Here is a 23,989-nt window from a genome sequence, read left to right as displayed (position 1 = left end):
AGTGGAGCTCTAGCCCGCAGCTCACCTCCTGCTGTGTGGCCCAGTTCCTAACAGGCCATGGACCAGTACCAGTCTGTGGCTGCAGGGGCTGGGGATCCCTGGAGTATATCATTCTCAGATTCCTTCCTCATTTTTCTCTAGAATAACTTTATGAACATCATATTTATAGGATGGGGAAAAAAATTTTATTTTCTACTTACATTTTCATTTTTCAAGATGAGTTTCAGGATTGCTTCTCTCTGTTTTAAAGCCTAAAAGCAGGATAATTTCCAGTTAGCATTTTTATTTTTTAAAGATCAATTAGTGTTCCTAATATTTTGTCCCTTCTAAGGTCTCTCTCAATACTTACAGGAGATGACAGAAACTTTGAAGAGGTCAAAGCAACTAGATTCAAGACTCTAGAGTAATCATCTCTAGTTCTCCTACTGAACTGTATCTTCTTACTGTCATCCCCAGTGCCTAGTACAACGTTTGGGAAATAACACACCTCTAATCTTCAATGAGTAAATGAATATCTACGACTATAACGTCTTCCCTCTATACTTCAGCAATCTTCAATTTTTTCCCTTCATGTAGTAAACTCATGAAAACTCATTATAAAATTTATTATCAGTAATTTAAAGAGATAGCAACAGTAACTTCTCAGTTCCTCCATTTCCTCCTCCTTCTTTGACCACTAATTTATATTAGTGAATTTTAATTTAGTGATGATATATTTGTTTACATGTCTGTATGCTTTCCCCCAGTGACAATTCCTATTTTTACACCATACAATAAGTACAAACTACATTTAGCTCCTTTTATAGAATCCCTCAGCTATATAGTCAATATAGATGCTTTTTAAAACTATCATGGCTGAACTTACCCCTATTCCCACAAACATCACAAAACAGCTGGTTACAATGACTACCAAATCAAATTACCTGAAAAAGAAACCAAACCCTGCCCTTTTGGTAATTCAAGTGTGTCAAGTAGGAAGGTTAATTTGATATATTATATGATCACCAATAAATACTTTTTGTTAAACATTTCACTTGGAGAAAAGTTTTAAGATTAACCATACACTTTACATAGTAAGTTACATAAGAAAAAAACTAACCTATAAAGTGTATTCACTAACAATGGAATAAAATGGAGGTTACAAAGTTTCCATTTCTTGTTAACACTATACAAATTTATAATAAATTTGATAGAACCTGTTACAACCCATTTTGATTACTCACAGGACATATTAAATTTACAACTTTAATACTGGCTACTTTCCATGCTACTGTATCCTATGTTCTATTCTACTGTACATCAAAAACCTTAGCTGGCCAGGCACAGTGGCTCATGCCAGTAGTCCTAACACTTTGGGAGACGAAGGTAGGAGGGTCCCTTGAGGTCAGGAGTTAAGACTAGCCTGGGCAACACAGTGAGACCCCCATCTATAAAAAAATTCAAAAATTAGCCAAATGTGGTGGTGCACGCCTATAGTCCTAACTACTCAGGAGGTTCAGGTGGAAAGACTGTTTGAGCCCAAGAGTCAAAGCTGCAGTGGGCTATAATTGTATGGCTGACAGAGCAAGAGTCTGTCTTTAAAAAATAATAATAAAAATAAAAAAACCTTAATTGTCCATTGTACTAACTATTGGATTAGTGATAGAGATTCTATAAATTATCTTCAGAACCAATGAGGTAAACAAATTAAAAAAAAAAAAGTTCTGAAGTCTCGCTTACAAAATAAAATCTAAACTCTTGTGCAAAGCATATAAAGTTCACCTAAACCCAGAAGCAGTCTACCTTTCCAGCCTCCTCTCCACCTATATTCCTTGGTGCACTCACCAAACTACCCTTAGAACTCACCATTAAACAGTGCTTCCACAGCTTCTTGACTTTGTTCATTCTGGCAGGAAAGCCCTTCCTTGTCTCATTTGCCTATCAAATTCCTACCATCCTTCAAGGTCCAGCTGGATTCTGGAAATTCCATGGACTTCCCTGACAGAATATTAGTTTTCATCATCATCTCAGGCTCTCATAGTTCTTTAAACATACCTTCATGAAGCATATTTTACATTATTTATTTCTGTGTCTGCCTCTCCAAAACAGAGTTCTTTGAGGACCAGGCCCATGTCCAATTCACCAAACCTTAGCAGGTCTCTGACACATATTAATGCTCAATAAATATTAGTCATACTAGCCCAGGTGTGGTGGCTCATGCCTGTAATCCCACTTTGGGAGGCTGAGGCAGGCAGATCACTTGAGGTCAGGAGTTCAAGACCAGCCTGGCCAACATGGTGAAACCTTGTCTCTACTAATAATACAAAAACTAGCTGATGGTGGCGGGCGCCTGTAATCCCAGCTTACTGGAAGGCTGAGGCAGGCTCACTTGAACCTGGGAGGCAGAGATTGCAATGAGCCAAGATCGCGGCACTGCACTCCAGCCTGGGTGACAGAGCAAGACTCTGTCTCAAAAAAAAAAAAAAAAAAAAAAAACAGTCATACTAAATAAATTTTTATAGTCTCCTAAATTAAGTTTAAACATCTTTTCATTGATTCACTGGGTAAATTTTCTAAGGACGTGCACACATTTACTTAACCACTTTATTAGAGTGGTAGCTATAGTAAAGAGTTGATCAGAGTAATTTTATAGAGTCCATAACCATCAATCTTTCAGAGATCATGTTTACTACCAAAAACCAATCTGACAAATTACAGAATATGAATGGGACAAATGATTTTTAGCCAGATTATAAATGGAATTAGAGTAAGTTCCACTAAATGGCAACACATGTAACATGCTGATTGTATGGAACATATTTTCTACTAGTAAAACCTGTTTTTTCTTTCCTTTGCAATCTGAAGGCAGACAGATTCAAGATTTGAAGATCTGTGTCAAAATTATAGTGCACTGGTAAGTCATAATTATCTACTAGAGGGTACTTCCTAACTAACAAAAAATGCTAGAAAGAAGGCAGAACTGGTTTAACACCATCTAAGCATTTGTATTCTTAAGGTAAACTATGATATCTACCAGCATCATTAATCCTATCAGGGAAGCACTGACTACATCTGCCAATACTCAATCAAATAAATCCCAGTTGTTCATGCCAGGCCTTCTGAATAGAATAATTCTTTAAGCCAAATTTCTCCAATTTTATTCTATGCTAAACCAAAACTGTAATTTAGATTTTCTTATGTATCTTCCTATATAGGTAACTTCCTACATCCTAAAGTAAATCACTAAAATAGCCAGGCAAACTTGAGATAACTATATATATATATATATACTTTGAAGAGAAGCAAGTAACACTAATCTTAGGATAGAAATAAAGAGAGTGGAAAGGACAAAGAAGCTACTGTCAGGGTTTCTGCCCCATTCCTTCCCTGTCATAAGTAGCCCTATATGACAAAATATTTCCTTCTTAAAATTGAAGGTAAAGACCTATAAAAAAGGTGAATATTTAACTCTTCATAATATCAATCAAGACCACCTACAGGCTGGTTGATGTGAAATCTTGTAGGCATTCTTCTCATTATAGCAGAGTCAAGGTCCTGAGGACGATTGGTAGCTCCCATTACTATGACCTAAGTGTATAAAGAAAAAAAAAGGCGTTAAACCTACCAGTTATATTCCTCTGAGAATGTTATTACTAGGGCTTAGTTTTAAAATTCAAGTGGTATTTTAACTAAATCATCTTATTCACTATTATTCAACTATTTACAGGTATAAATTTAAGTTAATCCTAAATAAATCAAATAATAGCAAAACTGGAAAACTAATGCATTTCACTTCATATCTTTCTAGTAATTAAAATATGTAATGTTCAGTTGCAAATAGCTACTAAAGAATTATTAAAATTTGCTTTTAAAAAACTATTGTATTTTTCAAAATATGGTTGTTTAATGAACACATGTTGAATGACTGAAAGCCATTATGTTATAGCTTGGGTATACATTTTGGGAGTATGGGGGGATAATTCAAGTCCTTAAATAAAAATAATATTATATAGAGAGAATCATTTCCCCTTAGTAAGTCTGAAGATTCTGGTAACTGTAATAGATACTATGTACTTTTTCTTATATTTCACACCATCGTCCCATGGTACTATCCCCACTGCAGGTGATATCTTCTCAATGCGAAATAAAGTCTCAAGTAATCCAACTTTAAACAAAGATAACAGAGTATAAGCAAACATCAAAATGCTGGGAAGAATTCTTTTTAAAAATGCTGGCAGCCCTGCCAACTTCTAGGTCTACGTCACTTATTTATAAAGGATGCAGAGATTTAAAAAAAAAAAAAAAAAGGAACTTTAAAAATAAACACAAATAAAAACAAAGATATATAAAACAAGTTAATTTCTGAAGGACGTCAATATTACCTTTACTGTTGATACTTCAGTATAACCCAGTAACAATACACATCTGCTATCCAAAGTGAAATTTATTGGTATTCCATGGAAATACATTTCTCTAACATTATCTTATTTCTCCCTAAGAGGTTTTACATTTCTGAAATAATCCAAATCTTATATTCTACTTCTACTCTACATTGAATGACATTCAGGAGCCTCAGAGCCCAATTACTTTCAATTAACTGTGAGAGTTTGCCACCTAGAGGAAGAAAATATAAACACAAATTTGAAAAATGTTACTTTTACAACACAACATAATGCAAGTTTGTATTTGTGTTAAGTGGTCCTAAAATCAAAATATTAATGCTCATACCTATTTTTCTTTATTTTCTTTCTTTCCTTTTTTTGAAGACAGAGTCTTACTCTGTATCCCAGGTAGGAATGCAGTGCCACCCACATGGCTCACTATAGCCTCAATCTCCTGGGCTCAAGCAATCCTCCTGCCTTCTGAGTAGCTGAGACTACAGGCACACGCCACTATGCCTAGCTGATTTTTCTGTCTTTAGTAGAGACGAGGTCTCACTATGTTGCCTATGCTGGTCTGAAACCTCTGGGCTCAAGTGATCCTCCCCCCTCAGCCTCCCAAAGTGCTGGAATTACAGATGTGAAATACCATGCCCAGCCTCTTTATTGACTTTCTACAACTCAATAAAATTAATAGAAAAGAAAAAATTTCTTCCAAATTTAAAACACACAAATCTTAAAAGTGGGTGAATGAACTAAAAGCATAAGATAATGAATGAGTATAAGTAAAAAAAAATCACAAAAGGCACTGTGGTTAAGTCAATATTTCGGGGGAAAAAAAAGGGAAATGGTCAGCATTTGAAGAAACACAGGACAAAGCAAAACAAAATTTAAAAGCCAGTAGACAGGATGCAATACTAAAAAACAATCAAGGAATCCAAATAAAACTAGTAAAACTTGGAACACTGACTATGTATAACAGATACTCATGAAAAAACAAAAGTGATTGAAATCACTTGTAGTTTTACATAAAGAAGCAAATTTTAAGGAGTGATTTTAAGCAACAAAACCAGAGAACCTTTTCATATATATTAATTCAATACAAATGAGCTAAAATTTAAAACAGGAAGCGACAGTAATTTTTTACTACTTAAGAAACGAAAGCAATGCTCCTTTTAGGTGTTAGTTGTTCAAACTTTAAAAAAGATCTTTATTTTCTGTTCCTGCATTCATTTGCTAAGAATCATGGCCTCCAGCTTCATCTGGAAGAGGGAGAAGATCAGGAAAAATAACTAATGGGTACTAGGCTTAATACCTAGGTATGAAATAATCTGTAGAACAAACCCCCAAGGCACAAGTTTATCTATGTAAAAACCTGCACATGTACCCCTGAATTTAAAAAAGTTTAAAAAAATCTTAAAACATGAAGATAATTTTACCATTTCATATTTAAAATAATCAGACTTAAATTTACATCTCAAAACTTTTAACTTCATCAGTGAATACCCTAAAAACCCTATCTTTTATGTCTCGTGTCTCTCAAGATGAAAAATATGTCATCAGTTACTAAGGTTTCCAGAAATAGTGACGGGTTTCATTGAGCCGTTCTCTATTTCTAGTTCCTTGGTGACCATATTATAAGAAAGCTAGCTAGGGTACTGGGCTCTATCCATAATCATAGAAAAGACAATTCTAGAGAAGAGCTAACTGGTTCATATGAAAGTAGAATATGTCTAAAACTACTACTCAAAATTAATAATATCAATTTTAACCCCCCCAAAATATAATAAAGGTTAAAAAGTGACTGCAGTTTAATAAAAAAGCAGCATCTTCATTTGCTCTCTCAAATCAAAACTCATCATAATGAAAACTGTAATTGCTATTAGTGCAGCAAGGAATTTTGGTTCTGAAAACTCTGTTGTAAGTTACGCTGTACCAGAATCACACTGTGGAGCTCTGGATGAAGTGGCTCTGGAGAATACTTCATCCAATTGCTGCTATATCCCCTGCTGAAAATAACTGAACACTATGCTCTGACAGGGTACATAATATTAAGATATTTTCTCTTACATGGGCTAACTATCCAATTGTCTAAGTGCTTTAAGTATTATTTTTCAGGGAGAATAATTAGTTTTTGGCAACCTGTACACATGAGTCCCATTGATAAACCCCACAGATTCATCAAAATCAATTATTAATGAAAAATGTTTCTATTAATGTTACCTAAATTCATCTATGTTATGTTTTTTCTCTAACCATTCAACAAAAACTAAAGGATGTGTTCCTTGTAATAAAACTATACCTTCACAAACATAATGTAGAAGGAGGACATGTGGCTTAATTTTCTTCTTGAGAATGATGTTGTTTAGACTTTTGACTTATGCTAATGTGGTGGGCTTAAGGGATCCTTAAGCCCTCTGGCCACAAAAAGAAAATATTTAAAAGACTCAAATAAATTAACCTACAATTTTGCAAAGCAGTAAAGGAATTAAGCTAAGGCTGGTGGTAGAGCCTATATACTTCCTCAGATTAATTCCTCATAACAGTTCTGAGGTAGGTACTATTCTATTCTCCCTTTTTATAGATATTATTCCCTCTATACAGATACAGAGTGATTATAAAATTTGGCCAAGGTCACACAGCTTGTTGATGCCAGGGTTCTGATTTTCTAATCCAATTAGAAACATGAGTAATAAGCAAGAGCCTATCAAAACTGACCTGATAGATTTGAAAAACAATCTGGAAGAATTTCTGAAACTGAAAAATATAATACTTGAAATAATAAGCTCAATGAAAGAGTCAGATAGTAGAACTTCAAATGAACCAGAAGAAAGGAAAAGAAATTATCCAGGACATAGCACAAGAAGACAGAAAATATGAAAGAGATGTTAAAAAAGACATGAAATAGGCCAGGCACAGTGGCTTAGCCTGTAATGCCAGCTAAATTTGGAAGGCCAAAGTGGGCAGACTGCTTGAGCTCAGGAGTTCAAGACCAGCCTGAGCAAGTTAATGAAACTCTGTCTCTACAAAAAAAACACCAAAATTAGCCATGTGCAGTTGCGTGCACCTGTAGTCCCAGAGACTTGGGGTGCTGAGGCAGGAGAATCACTTGAGCCCAGGAGGCTGAGGTTGCAGTGAGAGCCATGTTCACACCACTGCATTCCAACTTGGGCAAAAGAGCAAGACCCTGTCTCAACAAAACAAAACAAAACAAAACATGAAATAGAAATAAGGTCCTACATATATCCAACTGGCATTCCAGAAGGAGATAAAACATGGAGAATAAACAATAATTGAAGAAATAATAACTGAATTTTAAAGAAGTAATTCTAAATATAATACTTTTTTAAAAAAGGCAAAAACAGATTACAAAATAGGAAATACTAAAGTTGGCCGGGCGCAGTGGGTCATGCCTATAAATCCCAGCACTTCGGGAAGGTGAGGTGGGTGGATCACCTGAGGTCAGGAGTTTGAGACCAGCCTGGCCAACATAGTGAAACCCAGTCTCTACTAAAAATACAAAAATTAGTTGGGCATGGTGGTGCATGTCTTGTAACCCTAGCTACTTGGGAGGCTGAAGCAGGAGAACCGCTTGAACCTGTAAGGTGGAGGTTGCAGTGAGCGGAGATAGCACCACGGTACTCCAGCCTGGGCAACAGCAAGACTCCATCTCAAAAAAAAAAAAAAGAAAATACTAAAGTTAAAAAAAAAAAGAATACTGTTAACTTTTCCATGAGATATAAGTGATTCATTTAAAAAAAAGAAAAAAAAAAAAGGAAAATGGTTCTAGGACGTTTATTTCCAGCAATCTGGCTGAAAAAACAAACATGCCAGATTAACTTCTTTTTAATCTTCTTTTAAACCACTGAGCTGACAAGAAAGCATGGAATATTCAGAGGCCAAAAACTAAATGAAAACTGGGAACCTAAAGAGGAAAACTGAAAAATAAAGCTCTTTCTCTTTGGTCACATAACAAGCGAACAAGCTATGGTTTCATAGCCATGCAGGAGGAAGAGACAAAGCCTAGGATACAAGTCTGTCTTGTATAAAATTGGGATCCTAAAGATAGGCTTAGATGACAAGAAGTGAGAAGTGTTGTCAGTTTCAGCTACTAATGAACTCTGTCAAATGAAAATCAGGGAAGTGACTAAGAATTGAGAGTAAAGACTATAAGGAATTACGGTAAAAGTCAAGTAAGAGTCAAGGAAAAGAGAAAGAACAGATTTTTAAAAAATGTACACAATACCCACGGACACTAGTCACTTCCTCTCCTTAGCACTGTAGGTTCTGAAAATTCCAAGGACAGGCTTTACTCTGGTGTTTTCTCTTCTGTTGCGTCTGTTTCAGGCATTTAGTCAATCTACTAATGTTTTGGTAAACATGACGTCCTCAAATTGGATAAAGTTTATACAAAACATATTCTTTTGGATCCTTATCACTTAGTCATAAGTGTACATAATTATGAAAAAAGTTTGTACAAAAGCATAAGAAGTAGTCCAGCAAATTTTCTATTAAGAACAAAAAAACCAACACAAGTTGAGGGCAGATTTTATTCAAATACCTGGCAGCTGTGATCAGTATCCAATCCATCCCAGAGACTCATAAACTGAGCTTTCATCATGGCTGTAGCTTCATGGTCAGAACTTGAACGGTTTCGTAGAAAGGAGTCTAGAAGCAAAAGGTCCTTAACCTTAGAAATTAAGAATAATCTAGAAGTAAAAGGTCCTTAACCTTAGAAATTAAGAATTAATTATTTACCCTATTTTTTTTTTTTTTTTTAGACAGGGTCTCACTCTGTTGCCCAGGCTGGGGTGCAATGGCGCAATTACAGCACACTGCAACCTCAAACTCCCAGGCTTAAGTGATACTCCTGCCTCAGCCTCTCGAGTAGCTAGCACTACAGGTACGTGCCACCATGCCTAGCTAACTTTTTTTTTATTTTCTGTAGAGACAGGTCTCACTATGTTGCCAAGGCTGGTCTTGAACTCCTGGCCTCAAGTGATTCTCCTGCCTCGGCCTCTTAAAGTGCTGGGATTACAGGCATAAGCCCCCATGCCTAGCCTTATTTTATTTACTCTTTATGTAATTTCAAATGTTCCTAACATATGGAAATGAAAAACGTTTGAGATGATGGGTATTCTAATTACCCTGATCCGATCACTATATACCATAGTGATCATTGAAATGTCACTCTATACCCCATAAATATGTGTAATTATGTCAATTAAGAAAAATGAAAATAAAAGAAAAAATTGTTTTAAAGCTGAAAACTTTATGAAAGATTACAAAGAAATTGGGCTATGTGTTTTAGACATTATTCTGATACAATAAACTTGGTAAATTATTAGGCAAATTAAAACACGATCATTCATAATTTTCGTTTCTTCTCTAAAAATACATTCACGACAACATACGTAAGAAAAATGAAGGATCTAGTACTGAGAGGCTGGAGGAGTTATGTGGAATCTCAGAGGAAAGCCTGTGCATTTTGCCTCTTAACTTTCTAGGTCACCTGAACCCACTGTGTTCTTAGTTATGGGGTCGCATACTTTTTTCTCATGCAGTTTCCTAGTAATAAACAAAAACGACACGGAAAAATGTGTAAAACACTATTAAGCAGAAAAATGTAGGACAGAAAATGATTTAAAACATATATGCTGGAATGCACATACATATGTTATACATGGTAAAAAAGCTTTTATGGAAATATACAAAAATGCTAATTACGTTGTGTTATAGCTCAGGGATGGATTTAAGGACAAGTTTAACTTTCTCTTTTATTTTCTGTCTTCCAAATTATCTACAATGAACACGAAATGATTTTTTTTTGAAAAGGGGAAAACAATTTTCTTTTATAATATAAGATTGAAAGGTGCTTTTTTTTTTTTAAAAGTATATGCACATCTGACAAATGGTGCTGGAGCAACTGGACATTCATAAGCAAAAAAAATTGACACAGACTTTGTAGTTTTCACAAAAATTAACACAAAATGCATCACAAATGTGCATGTAGAACACAAAATTCTAAAACTTCTAGGAAATAATATAGAAGAAAATCTAGGTGACCTTGGACTTGGTGATTAATTTTTATATGTAACACCAAAAGCATGATTCATCAAAAATAAATGTGTAAGTTGGACTTAAAATTCCTGGCTGGGCACAGTGGCTCACACCTGTAATCCTAGCACTTGGGGAGGCTGAGGCAGGTGGATCACTTGAAGTCAGAAGTTTGAGACCAGCCTGAACAATATGGTGAAATCTCATCTCTACTAAAAATACAAAACTGGCTAGGCACAGTGGCAAATGCCAGTAATCCCAGCTACTTGGAAAGCTAAGGCAGGAGAATCACTTGAATCCAGGAGACAGAGATTGCAGTGAGCTGAGATCATACCACTGCACTCCAGCCTGGGCAACAAGAGTGAAACTCGGTCTCAAAAAAATATACAAAATAAACAAAATAAAATAAAACAAAATAAAATAAAAATAAAAATAAAATAAAATTCCTGCTATGTGAAAGATACTGCTAAGGAAATGAAATGACAAGCCACAGACTGGCAAAAAATATTTGCAAACATATACCTGGTAAAGGACTTGGACCCAAAATATAAAAAGAATTCTTAAAGTTCAACAATAAGATAATAACCTAATTGTTGTTCCCAATACAAATAAATGATACATCTTCGAGGTGATGGATATTCCAATTAGCCTGATTTAGTCATTGCATAAGTACCTCATACATATGTACAATTATTATGTACCAATTAAGAAATTAAAAAGTCAGACAATAAAAAATATTACAGTTGTTTTAAAATGGGCAAAAGATTTGAACAAACACCTCGACAAAGATACACAGATGACGAATAAGCATATGAAACAATGCTCAATATCATGTCATTACAAAAATGCAAATTCAAAAAATGGTAAACTATTAGATACCTATATACCTATTACAATAACTAAAATCCCCCAAATTAATAAAACCAAATGCTAGAGAAGATGTATAGCAACAGGAACCTCAGTTATTGCTGGTGGAAATGCAAAATGATACAGCCCCTTTGGAAGACCGCTTGCTAGTTTCTTACAAAGCTAAACATTGTTTTACCATATGAGCCAGCTGTTTTACTCCTAGGTATTCTACCCAATTGAGATGCAACCTGTTTCCACAGGAAAACCTACACATGATGCTGTCAGCAGCATTACTCCTAACTGCCCAAAACAAGGTGTCATTTAATAGATGAATGAAAAAACTAACTGTGGTTCATCTACATAATAGAATATTATTTAGCAATAAAAATAAGCTATCAAATCATGAAAAGATGTAGAGGAAACTTAAATGCATATTGTTAAGGGAAAGAAGTCAGTATGAAAAGATAACATATTGTATGATTCCAACTATAACATTACAGAAAAGGTACAACTATAGAGACAGTAAAAAAGATCAGCAGATGCCAGCAGTTTGGGACGAAAAGGGAAGGACAAATATTTGATACTATTGTGTATGAGACTGTAATGATAAATCAAAAACATTATGCTTTGTCAAAGCCCAAAGAACTGTACAACACAAAGAATGAACCTTAAACCATGGACTTTGGTTAATTACAATGTATCAATACTAGTTCATTAATAAATGTCTTATGCTAGTATTAATACTAGGAGAAACTATACATCTGGGGGGGCATATGGGAACTCTCTATATGATTTCTGCTCAATTCTGCAAACTTAAAACCATTATTAAAAAGAAAGACTATTAATGTATTTTAGAAAAGGTTAATGAAGATATGAGGTTGCAAGAAACAAAGAAAAAAAATCCCAGAGTTCAGAAAAAAGTGTAACTGAACATAAGAGTTGGAAAACCTTGACGTGATTATGCCACTGTGTGTTTGTATACACAGCAGGTATGCATACAGGCTGAAGCCAAGATGCTTGGAAGGATTAACACTCACAGAAAGGGTAGACAAGAAAAAAAAATTCTGCTCATCACTGTACAAGGAAACTTGTCCATCTTTGCCTGGGCTCTGAGGGGTAAAATGTCCTCCTTACACATAAAAAACTAGGACCATGGGGAGTCTCTTTCAGGTATGAAGTCTAAATTTGTACCACCATTCAGTCCGGGAAGACACAAACTGAGAAATTATCTAAAATTGGTTTTGAACGATCAGACCCCTGAAGTTCTAAGCAGAGGACAGAAAAAGTATTCTGGATCTTCTTAGGCAACAAATAATTCTCACATAAAAACAAGTCTAAAGACAAATGACACAAGGAAACAAACCACTATATAAAAAAAGAGTCAACATAAAGTAAAATTAGAATTTCAGAAAAGAGCAATTCAAAAACTGTACCAAAATAATATGCTTAAAATTCTAAAGATATAAAAGGGATTGAAATTCTAAAAGAGCAAGCTACCATAAAAAAGGGAAACATTTTATAAAGAACCAAGCAGAACGTCTAAAGTTCAAATATAATAAACAAAAAACAAACCCAATGGTTGAAAGATTAAAAATAGCCAAGGAAAGAATTGCTTTTTATAGCCTACTCAAAAATTGAATTATTTTTAAGTTGTACCATTATTTTATGTACCAACAAGAAACTTAAAATGCTGCCAACTCAATTGTAACATGCTCTCCCAATTCTGAAGATGCTAAAATGTAAAAAAAAAAAAAAAGTATGTCTTAGAATTGATGAAATATAGTACACAACTAAATGAGGAACTGTAAAAATGACTCAAAACGAAAGAGATGAAGAATTTTTTTTTGAAGATGGGGTCTTGCTCTGTTGCCCAGGCTGCAGTGCAGTGGCATGACCTTGGCTCACTGAATATCCTTAATCTCCTGGGCTCAAGTGATCCTCTCACCTCAGCCTCCCAAGTAGCTGGGACTAGAGGCATGCATTACCATACCCGGCTAATTTTTGTATTTTTTTTTGTAGATACGGGGTCTCACATGTTGTCCAGGCAGGTCTCGAATTACTGGACTCAAGGAAACCTCCTGCCTTGGCCTCTCCAAGTGGTGGGATTACAGATGTGAGCCACCACACCTGGCCTGAGAATTGTTTTTTTTTTTTTTTAATGGGAGCATTGCAACATGCAAAGATATACAATGGCTGAGAAATCTTCCAGAATTAATGAAAGTCACACATCCTCAGATAAACCACCGTAAGGCTTAGCAGGCTAAATGAAAATAAATGCAGACCTAGAAGAAAACCATACTTAAATAGCAGAATGACATAAAAATCTAACAGCAACTAGAAAGAAAGGATAGATTACTTACAAATATAGGGCAATAAGGAGAATTCTCAAAAGCAACAAGATTAGAAAGATTAGAATGCAATGGAATTGTAGTTTTAAGATGCTGAAAGTTATTCTGTATCATTCAAGAGAGAAGGTAGAATTAACACATTTTCACATGCAGGAAGAATCTACTCTTTATACAACCTTTGCTGAAAGAACTTTGAAAGACTTCAGTAAAAACAAAGTTAAATCCAGAAAAGACAAGATCAAAGAAGCAATGGTGAGCCAAAAACCTAGCAAACGTGGCACTAAATAAGCAATGCCAGTATAAAACAATATAGAAGGTATAAGAAAAATAAAACGTTTAACAATAACATGTAAGAGATGAGATATTATTACTACCTAAGAGTTCTAAGTTCTCTGTGAATTATTTGGGAGGAGGGTAGAAATTACCTTTGACTTTCAAGTTGATATTCCAAACATTTCACTAAAGTAAAAGAATGTATAACTTCTAAACCTGTAGCAAGAACAAGGGAATAAAGCAAAAAAGTCTACTAGACTGGTAAATTAAAAGCAAAAACTAATATAGCAGAAATAAATCAGCTAGGTGGCATAATCCTTGCACTTTAGGAGGCCGAAGCAGGAGGATCACTTGAGCTCAGGAGTTTGGGGCCAATCTAGGGAACATTGTAAGACCTCATCTCTACAAAAAAATTAAAACATTAGCAGGGCATGGTGGCACACGCCTATATTCTCAGCTATTTGGAAGGCTGAGGTGGGAGGATTACTTGAGCTGGGGAGGTCAAGGCTGCAGAGAGCCATGATTGTGCCACTGCAATCCAGCCTGGGTGACAGTGTGAAAAAATAAAAATAAAAAAAAGAAATCTGAATTATCTCAGCTATCATAATAAAATCAAACTAATCACACTTCCCAGTTAAAGGGAAGCTTAGATTACAATTTTTACAAAATATAGCTAATAGGCCAGGTGTGGTGGATCACACCTGTAATCCCAATGCTTTGGGAGGCCAAGGCGGGGCAGATCACTTGGCCCCAAGAGTTTTAGACCATCCTGGGCAACATGGAGAAATCCTGACTCTACAAAAATTAGTGGGGTGTGGTAGCACACACCTGTGGTCCCAGCTACTCAGGAGGCTGAGGTGGAAGGTTCACTTGAGCCTGGGGAGGTTGAGCTGCAGTGAGCCATAATCATGCCACTGCATTCCAGCCTGGGTAACAGAGTGAGATGCTGTCTTAAAAAAAAAACAAGAACAAAAACAAAAAACTAGCTATATGCTCCTCTATTCAAGATGCACACCAAAACACCAAAATAACTGGAGTAAACTGATGAGAAAAGATACATAAAGCAAACAGTAACCAAAACAAAGCTATACTATATATCTGTATCTGTTTTTCTGTCTACATGTTTACCTAGCCTATCATACTAAATGTAACTATAATAAAATATAATTCACAAGTACAGTAATAAAGTTATATAAATATATATCCCAACACTAATAATACTGTATAACTATACATATTTACAATATACATCATACCAGGAACAAAACAAAAATAAATCCATAAAATGTAGCAAGAGTCCATTAATATAAAAGTCATGACATACAGCAAAGGATAGTCTAGTTTGCTGTCTTTCTGGAAAAGAATGAAATTAGATTCCTATCTCATGCTATATATAATTTTTAAAAAGAGAACATTTATGAGGATAGTGAAGGTATTTGTAAACCAGATACAAAAAGTATAAACCACAAAGGAAAAATACTGACTATAGACAACTGTAAAAAAAAAAAAAAAAAAAAATCAGAAACAAAGATAAACAAACTAGAAAATAGGTGTAATCATAATAAACATCAACAAAATAAAACTACAAATAACTCCAAAGAAATACTTATTTGAAACACAAATAAGAAAACCCAAATGACTAGTCGACATGCTAAAAGATGCCCAAATTTACTACCAAGCAGGAAAACATAAATAGGTATAATAACTTTAAAGAACTGGTAATCCTAATGAGGTTGAAGACACATCCACACAACCAAATGATTCAACTTCTAGCTATCTTTCTTGGGCAAACATATATACATGAGAAAACATGTACATGGATGTCCACTGCATAGAAAAGACAGAAAAACATATCTATCAAGTAGGGGAATATATAGTCTATGGTTCATTCTACAACACAGAAATTATACATAGCATATTACGATGTTGGTTACGTTGTTTTATTAATATGGCCTAATAAATGTTAAAAACTAAGTCTGGTTATCTAAATATCTTTAAAAATGGCCTTTAAAAATACTCATATAGAAAACATAGCATACCTATTTCATCTATAAAGATGATGGATGGTTGTAGCTTTATGGCAAGGGAGAAGACAGCAGCAGCCAATTTTTGAGATTCTCCATACCACTTGTCGGTCAGTGTCGAAGGCTGAAGGTTAATAAATCGACAGCCTGCTTCTTTGGCAGTGGCCTTGGCAATCAACGTTTTACCACAGCCTGGAGGCCCATAGAGAAGAACACCTGGAAATGAATATGTTATTTATTGCCATTAAGGGGATCTTTGCTTTAATTTATATGACAATCAATAGAATATTAACTCTTTCCACAAAAAACTTTCCCAATATTCAATCCTGCTTTTATTTAACCTTGTTTATAGTAGTTAAGACAGGAGAAAGCAAGATGCCATGTTCTAAGTTCAGTGTCAGTTAAGAGCATGTATTTGGTGATGACAGCATCCTGTGCCCTCTCCCTTCACGAAAAGGTTCAGTTTAAATGCTCACCTTGACATCCAAATTCATACCACTTTATTAACAGTTGATAAACAAAATCATCTAAGGCCCTCCACCTTCACAAGCAAACAAAGCACCACAGTGCTTTGATATTAGCCTACAGAAGGTAAACAACTTCAAAACAGATTGTGGCAAACACTGTTTTGCTGTTGCTCACAGATTAAGTTTTAGCCAAAGGACATGTGCCTTTTTCCAAACTGATAATCTTTTCCTAAAAGAAACAGAAATTATCAGTCACTCCTGTTTTAATTTCCAAAGAATAAAACTATATTATTAACCTATGGTCTCCATTAACAGCATTTTGCTGCTAAATACAATTTAAGGTAACACTTGAACATTTTGGGAACCACCACCAACTGTTTCTCAACTAAAATGAGATAGCATTTTCCAAATTTAATAATATTAAATATATAATACTAAAATTATAATTTTACTAAATTACTAAATTCAGTACTACATGATTTGGTACCTAAACTTAGTACTACGATGGTTATTAAAATAAACCATCTACAGACAGCCCTAACAAAAACTGTAATAGGCAGACCTCTCAAAATATTTGCTTAATTAAAAACTCAACTTTTCCTATGAAACATTATTTTTTAAAATGCCATCTATATAGATGGCATGCTAGGGTAAACTGGAAGCAATCTGGAGGAGCCCAAAATTTTCTTATAATAAAAATAAAATTCAAAATGAGAAGAAAAATAATTTTGTATGAAATTTCCCAAAAATATCTCCATTTTTTTTTAAAAAATAAGAAATCTGCACCTGATTCCATAACTCTAGCAATTTTATTTTTCACATCAAACACTTCAAAATAATGTTCAAGCTCTTCCTCAAGCATACGTAGAATTTTCTACTGGTCTTCATAATTCTTGAAGATTCAAGTTCTAACAGCAACTAATCCAAGTTTAATCCTACTAAACTTTTCCAAAGCTGACATTTAAATTTAAATTTAAATCCATAAGCTTTACCAATACATGTTAATTGTATTTTCAAGCATTCTGAAAATTTTAGCTAAGTTCACTTAGGTGCTTAAAATTTGGTTAAGGCAGTTATAATTTGAATCTTCTACTGACACTTTTCTTTTGGATGGTTCATATGAAACAATACAGAATAGTAATCTAAAACCACTTGTTTGCAGATACTTGGAGTTATCATTAATTTCATCGTTTTGATCACATAATTTAATATAGAATGCATATCTATTAGAAAACTTTTATACACATGTAACTTAAATCTCTGGGTTTTTATACTGTTACACTTAGTGCTTTCTTAAAAACTAAATTAAATTTCAGGGTTTTAGAACAAAGTATTTATGCAAAAGCCTCCATATTCTGTTGACTTTGTAGCTACTCTATCACTTCATAAACATATTCAGTGCTTTTAGAATGTTGTGTTTGTTTCAAATTATTCATTTATCACTTGGAATATTTCCTTTCTAGTAGTTCGGTTTTGTTACTTCTTAGCAGGATGAAGTTTTTCCAAATATTCTTTTTCAAGGATTACAATTAATGTTATTAACCGAGCAGTTACAAGCATCTGGAGTGCCTAAAGATACAATATGCAAAGAAAGCTTTTGGCTATCCTAACTTTCTGGGGATAGGCTGTAACAAATAAAGTACAGGAGCTGTCAATATCCCCTCGTTGACCTATGTAGTAGTTACATAAGTGTTAGCCTTACAGTTATTCAGTAAACTGCTTTATCCCCACTCCTGTGGCTCACGCCTGTAATCCCAGCACTTTGGGAGGCTGAGGCGGGCAGATCACAAGGTGAGGAGATTGAGACCATCCTAGGTAATACGGTGAAACCCTGACTCTATTAAAATACAAAAAATTAGCCAGGCATGGTGGTGCACGCCTGTGTTCCCAGCTATTCAGGAGGCTGAGTTAGAAGAATCTCTTGAACAGAGGCAGAGTTTGCAGTGAGCCCAGACTGCGCTATTGCACTCCAGCGTGGGCAACAGAGCGAGACTCCATCTCAAAAAAAAAAAAAGTTACACTAAAATTCACGTTGGCTTGTTTGACACATTACCAGTCAGTCTAGAGATAACATTATTTAGAGTGGCACCTTTTCTACATACTTTCCTAAAATGGTCTCCACAGTGATAATATTTATGATGGGTGACAAATGAGTACTGCAAATGAATGTGAGGCATTTGGCTTTAATTACCAGCTTTGCAACCTTTAAATTAGTTCTTTGAGCTTAATCTGATAGTTTTATAACCAATTTCAACAAATAAAAACTGTGTTTATTATCTTATGCTTTATAGAGGCTTAAAAATTTAAATCCCTTTTTAAGATGGATGTATTTGGTAATGGCTTTACTTAGTAAGTGCTACATGCAAATAAAAGATTTAGGAAGAGGCTGGGCATAGTGGCTCACACCTGTAATCCCAACACTTTGGGATGCCAAGGCAGGAGGATAACTTGAGCCCAGGAGTTCAAGACTAGCCTGGGCCACAAAGTGAGACCCTGTCTCTACAAAAAATTAAAACATTAGGCAGACATGGTTGGTACATGCCTTGCAGTTCCAGCTATTCAGGACCGAGAGGCAGGAGGATCATTTGAACCCAGGAGACTGCAGCAGTGGGCTATGGTTACACCACTGCACTCCAGCCTGGGAGAGAGAGTAAGACTCTGTCTCAAAAAAAAAGGATAAGGAAGAAAAAAAGTACTGGGACAAACAAATCCAAATTTGAGATAATCCTCATTTGTGACTAATATTCCACCTTAATAGTGATTATTTTTCTTTTTTGGACAACAGTTTATCAGCTTTAATATAAAATTTGTCCAAATGGTGCAAAAATATATAAATTAGATCTACTTAAATATAAAGTACTTGAGAAGAATATGGGTCTTTATAACCTCAGAAAATCTATTTTTAAAATTATTTTTTTCCTTAGGTTATTCACATTTTAAAGAATGCACCAAAGCATGAAGTATAACATTCACAAATATAATAAAATTTATATACCAAAATAACAATACAGAATTCAGAAAGTTTACAGAGGAAGCCATATGGTATTCAGATGGATTTTGTTGGAATTTTAACTGTTGTAAATTTTTAAACGTTTGGGGGGAAAATCATTTTTTTTTTATATAACCATCAGTATTTTATGTGTGTCCCCATTTCCCTCTCATCAATTAGTGGCATGATGGCGTGCATTAGCTTCAACTTTGTATCTATACACAATAGTTACATATGACCTCATGCACTGCATAGATACTGCACAGTCACTCTCCAATTATCTTTTTGTAGTCTATGTGAAGCAGTGATCACTTTCAGCTCAGATAGCAATAAACTGTATAAGGATAACATAAAATTGTCAATAATTCCAACCTAGGTAACCTATTTCCAGTCCCAAAATGGAACAAATAAGGATGCATCTGATTTTACACTCTGCTTCTACACACTAATATCCAATTTATGTTGAGGGTCAAACGTAAATTAATGATCTTCAAAACTGTTATTCTTGATTAAAAATTGTCCAAAAACATAAAGTTGAAAAAGTTCAAATAGCAACACTTCATATAATCAGAAAATATTCATGTAACTTTTAAATTGGACAATGCTTTCAAATAAGAAGCAAATTTACATATAACTTTTGAAGTATTCCCTCCATAATTTGGTATCAACTCTGCTAACTGGGTCTTTAAACCAAGTCCAGCTGGAGAAATCACCCAATTACCTGATTTAAGATCACTTATGAAAAAAAGAAGCTTTCTCTAACAGCATATAAAGAGTATTTTACTTTCCTAAATTCACTAGCATTGTCAAATTGAGAATTAAAAATGCAGAAAAGTTTTTTTTTGTTCAGACTACAAATAACCTGGAAAAGGGTAGTAAAGACTTAACTAAATAATCCGACTATGGCCATACATTTTTGATCTGGGCTCAAATAATCATTCAAAAATTTTTTTTTGGGGGGGAAATCACAATAAACTAAAAGTGTTTTGTTAGGAAAAACTATAAGCAGTGTTGTTATTTCAGAAAACAAAAATAAATACCTAATAGCTTTGTTGTTTTAATAATAAAAGAACATGTCATTTTTGCTGTTAACTGTCATCTTACACTAAACAGAAACAAAAATTATGTAGTGCATAAAAATGTACAAGTATAGGCTTCAGTTACCTTTGATATGTAAATTAATGCATTTTATTGATAGAGCTGTAAATTTAGAAAGATTATAAGCATTATAATTTAAACATACATAATGCTATTGTGATATTTTTAAAGATCCACTTTTTTGAAAAATCAATGTGACTAGTAATTTCAGTTCGGTCTTGACCAACAACATATATCAAACCCATATAGTTTTGGCAATACATTAGACAGGAGCTTCTGCTAGATGAAAATAAGCTATCTAGCCGGGCGCAGTGGCTCAAGCCTGTAATCCCAGCACTTTGGGAGGCCGAGGCGGGCGGATCACGAGGTCAGGAGATCGAGACCATTCTGGCTAACACGGTGAAACCCCGTCTCTACTAAAAAATACAAAAAACTAGCCGGGTGAGGTGGCGGGTGCCTGTAGTCCCAGCTACTCGGGAGGCTGAGGCAGGAGAATGGCGTAAACCCGGGAGGCGGAGCTTGCAGTGAGCTGAGATCCGGTCACTGCACTCCAGTCCGGGCGACAGAGCGAGACTCCGCCTCAAAAAAGAAAAAAAAAAAAGAAAATAAGCTATCTTGTGGAATTAGGATCTGAACGCCATAGTAACACACACATATATCTCTCACTGTAAATTATGTACACTATATCTGAATCACCTTTAACAAGTGTTAAGCATGACAAATATTTGCACAAGCTGGGAACGATGGCTCACGCCTGTAATCCCAACACACAGGGAGGCCAAGGCAGGTGAAGAACTTGAACTCAGGAGTTCAAGACCAACCTGAGCAACATGGTGAAACCCCGTCATTACCAAAAATATAAAAAAAGAGCCAGGCGTGCTGGCACATGCCTGTGGTCCCAGCTACTCAGGAGGCTCAGGTGGGAGGATCACTTGAGCCTGGGAGGCGTAGTTGAAGTGAGCCAAGATTATGCCACTGCATTTCAACTCGGGTGACAGAGTGAGACCCCATCTCGAAAAGAAAAGAAAAGAAAAGAGGAAAAGAAATATTTGAATGAACAAGAATTACACTTAATGATACAGTTATAAGCACATTCAATTCTTGTGTTCCAAGACTTTCAAAGTGATTTTGAATAAGCAAACATCTCCATCAAAATGAAATATTTAATTTCTAATTCATCTGCAGATCAATATTTCCTGAAAAAGAATCATTACATTCTAAAAATAAGATCGTTGGAGTTGTGAAACAAGAAAAAAATGTCTTGGCTTGAAAACAAAACAAAACAAAAATCTTTTATTATGACTTTGAATTTTTCTTTAATCTTGATTTTTCAAATTTTAATTTACTTGGAAGTAAGAGAAATGAAATTGAAGGAGATTATTTTAACAAGTATTTTAACATGTAAATACAGAGAAAAAGTTTATCTCAATTTCAGATGCTAAAGAATGAGCAATTATTTTAAGAAATTGTTCACCTAGATCTCAGCGTCTTCTTGAGAATCTGATTTCACAAAAACTAGTTCCACAATGCAGGAAGTTTCAATGTTTTCTAGGATTTTAATGCTTTCAGTGAATATATACCTTTACCATACCTTTTGGAGGTTGCAGAAGCCTGGAATTCTCAAACAAATGTTTCTTTTTGATAGGTAAGATGACTGTGTCTTTCAGATCCGTAATGACATCATCTAAACCTGCTATATCACTCCAAGTAACCTGGCAAAAGTTAAGGTCAACATGAATTTTACTACAAATGTACACTCACTAAAGTAAAAAGAACCCTCCCAAAATAGCAAATGTTAATGTGATAATTATACATAAATAAGTTAAAATCATATATTAACATGAGTAAAGACTTTTCCAAGCAATAATGAAATAAACTGCTATGAAAATGGAAAAAGGAATTTAATAGTCAACTATCTACAATTAAAAATCTGTAAGTCAGGTACTCAAAAATCTGCAAGGGTCTAATAAGCTAAATTCATTCCACTTATAAGGAGGAAATACTCTGCCACAAGAATATTGAGAACCAGCTGAGACATAATTTAGCACTGGCTAATGGGAAAGAGCTCATCAGGAATGTACCTATTTTATACAGGATGTTGTCAAGCACCATGGAAATTAATTTTAGAAATAAGGTCTTACAAAACATGACTTCCGAATTTTATCCATCAAAAGTAAACCTATGGGCCAGGCGTGGTCACTCACGCTTGTAATCCCAGCACCATGGGAGGCCAAGTGAGTGGATCACTCGAGGTCAGGAGTTCGGGACCAGCCTGGCCAACATGGTGAACCCCGTCTCTACTAAAAATACAAAAAATAAATAAATAAATTAACTGGGTGTGGTGGCGGGCACCTGCAGTCCCAGCTACTTGGGAGGCTGAGGCAGGAGAATCGCCTGAAACCAGGAGGCGGAGGTTGCAGTGAGCCAAGATCACGCCACTGCACTCCAGCCTGGGTGACAGAGCGAGACTCCCTCTCGGGAAAAAAAAAAAAAATTTAAATCTATGTTAAAACTTAAGGAAGTATCTCTATAAATAAAAACAGGGCATACATATTTTCAAAATAGACAAGAAAAACCTGATTCAACTTGTCCTGAAAGGAATGGCACAGTAAAGGAGCTGGAGTTGGGGCCAATCAGAAGCAATACTTTACAACAGATTCATTTCCTTCATAATGTAAAAAAAAAAAAATGATAAAAAGAAAAGGTGCAAACCAGCAGCCAGATCCGAAAAAAAAAACAACTTTCATTGTAACTGCAACAAAAAACTAAGTCTGCTAGTACAGATTTATTCAGAAATTAATATAGGTAGGGTTCCAAGAAGGTACCATTGTAAATCTATAAATCAAATTCAAATGCAGGCTTAATTCTAGGGTGTGTGTATGTCTCTGTATACATAGATATTAAGACACTGCAGACTTTTATTTTCTAGATTTGGAGATGGGGCTATTTCATTCTATTTATTTATAGCAATATATCATTAATGTATTAGGGAAATATATTCTATTTATAGAATTTATAAATGTATAACTATCATTACAAAATATTCATATAGGATCTTATACATTACATCAAGCTCATCCTCAAAATAATCCTTATGAAGTAGGTAAAGCAGGTTTATTATCTCTAGATTACACATGAGGGAACTGAGACTCAAAGAGAAAATTATTTGCCAAGGCCATTAACGGAAAACCTGGGATTCAGTATCCTGTGTTATACCATATTATGAAAATCTAGGTTTAAACTCCATAAAACAAACATCCACATGACTTAAAGCAGTATGCTTTATATACCACAAAGGCAAATATATAAAAGTTTTACTAAACAAACATGTACAGAAAAAGAGTTAACAAAGTAGGCCTGAGACTGTTATCCTTTGGGAAGGCATACTTGCAAGACTGGCCCTTGGCTGGCATGTGGGAACTTAGATTTCAGGAGAGTCCCACCACTTCTTGACAAGAACAGTTCACTGTGCCTAAACTGTTTGTGCAAACAATATGGTTTATGGTGAAATCATTTTCCTTCTGGG

General features: G+C 34.9%; 1 protein-coding gene across 1 annotated transcript in view; it reads right to left on the bottom strand.

Moving 5' to 3' along the window:
* ATAD1 (ATPase family, AAA domain containing 1) overlaps positions 1–23,989 on the bottom strand; it is a 65,706-nt gene that overhangs the window by 14,362 nt on the left and 27,355 nt on the right. The window contains exons 4-8 of the mRNA XM_011938745.1: positions 22,055–22,175; positions 15,925–16,125; positions 8,920–9,026; positions 3,478–3,567; positions 201–251 (exon numbers count right to left, since the gene is read on the bottom strand). Of these exons, the coding sequence (XP_011794135.1) occupies positions 201–251; positions 3,478–3,567; positions 8,920–9,026; positions 15,925–16,125; positions 22,055–22,175 (570 nt within the window). The remainder of the gene's footprint in view (positions 1–200; positions 252–3,477; positions 3,568–8,919; positions 9,027–15,924; positions 16,126–22,054; positions 22,176–23,989) is intronic.

This window comes from Colobus angolensis, unplaced genomic scaffold (assembly GCF_000951035.1).
Source record: "Colobus angolensis palliatus isolate OR3802 unplaced genomic scaffold, Cang.pa_1.0 Scaffold177, whole genome shotgun sequence".
NCBI lineage: Eukaryota > Metazoa > Chordata > Mammalia > Primates > Cercopithecidae > Colobus > Colobus angolensis.
This window is presented reverse-complemented; position numbering and strand designations above follow the sequence as displayed.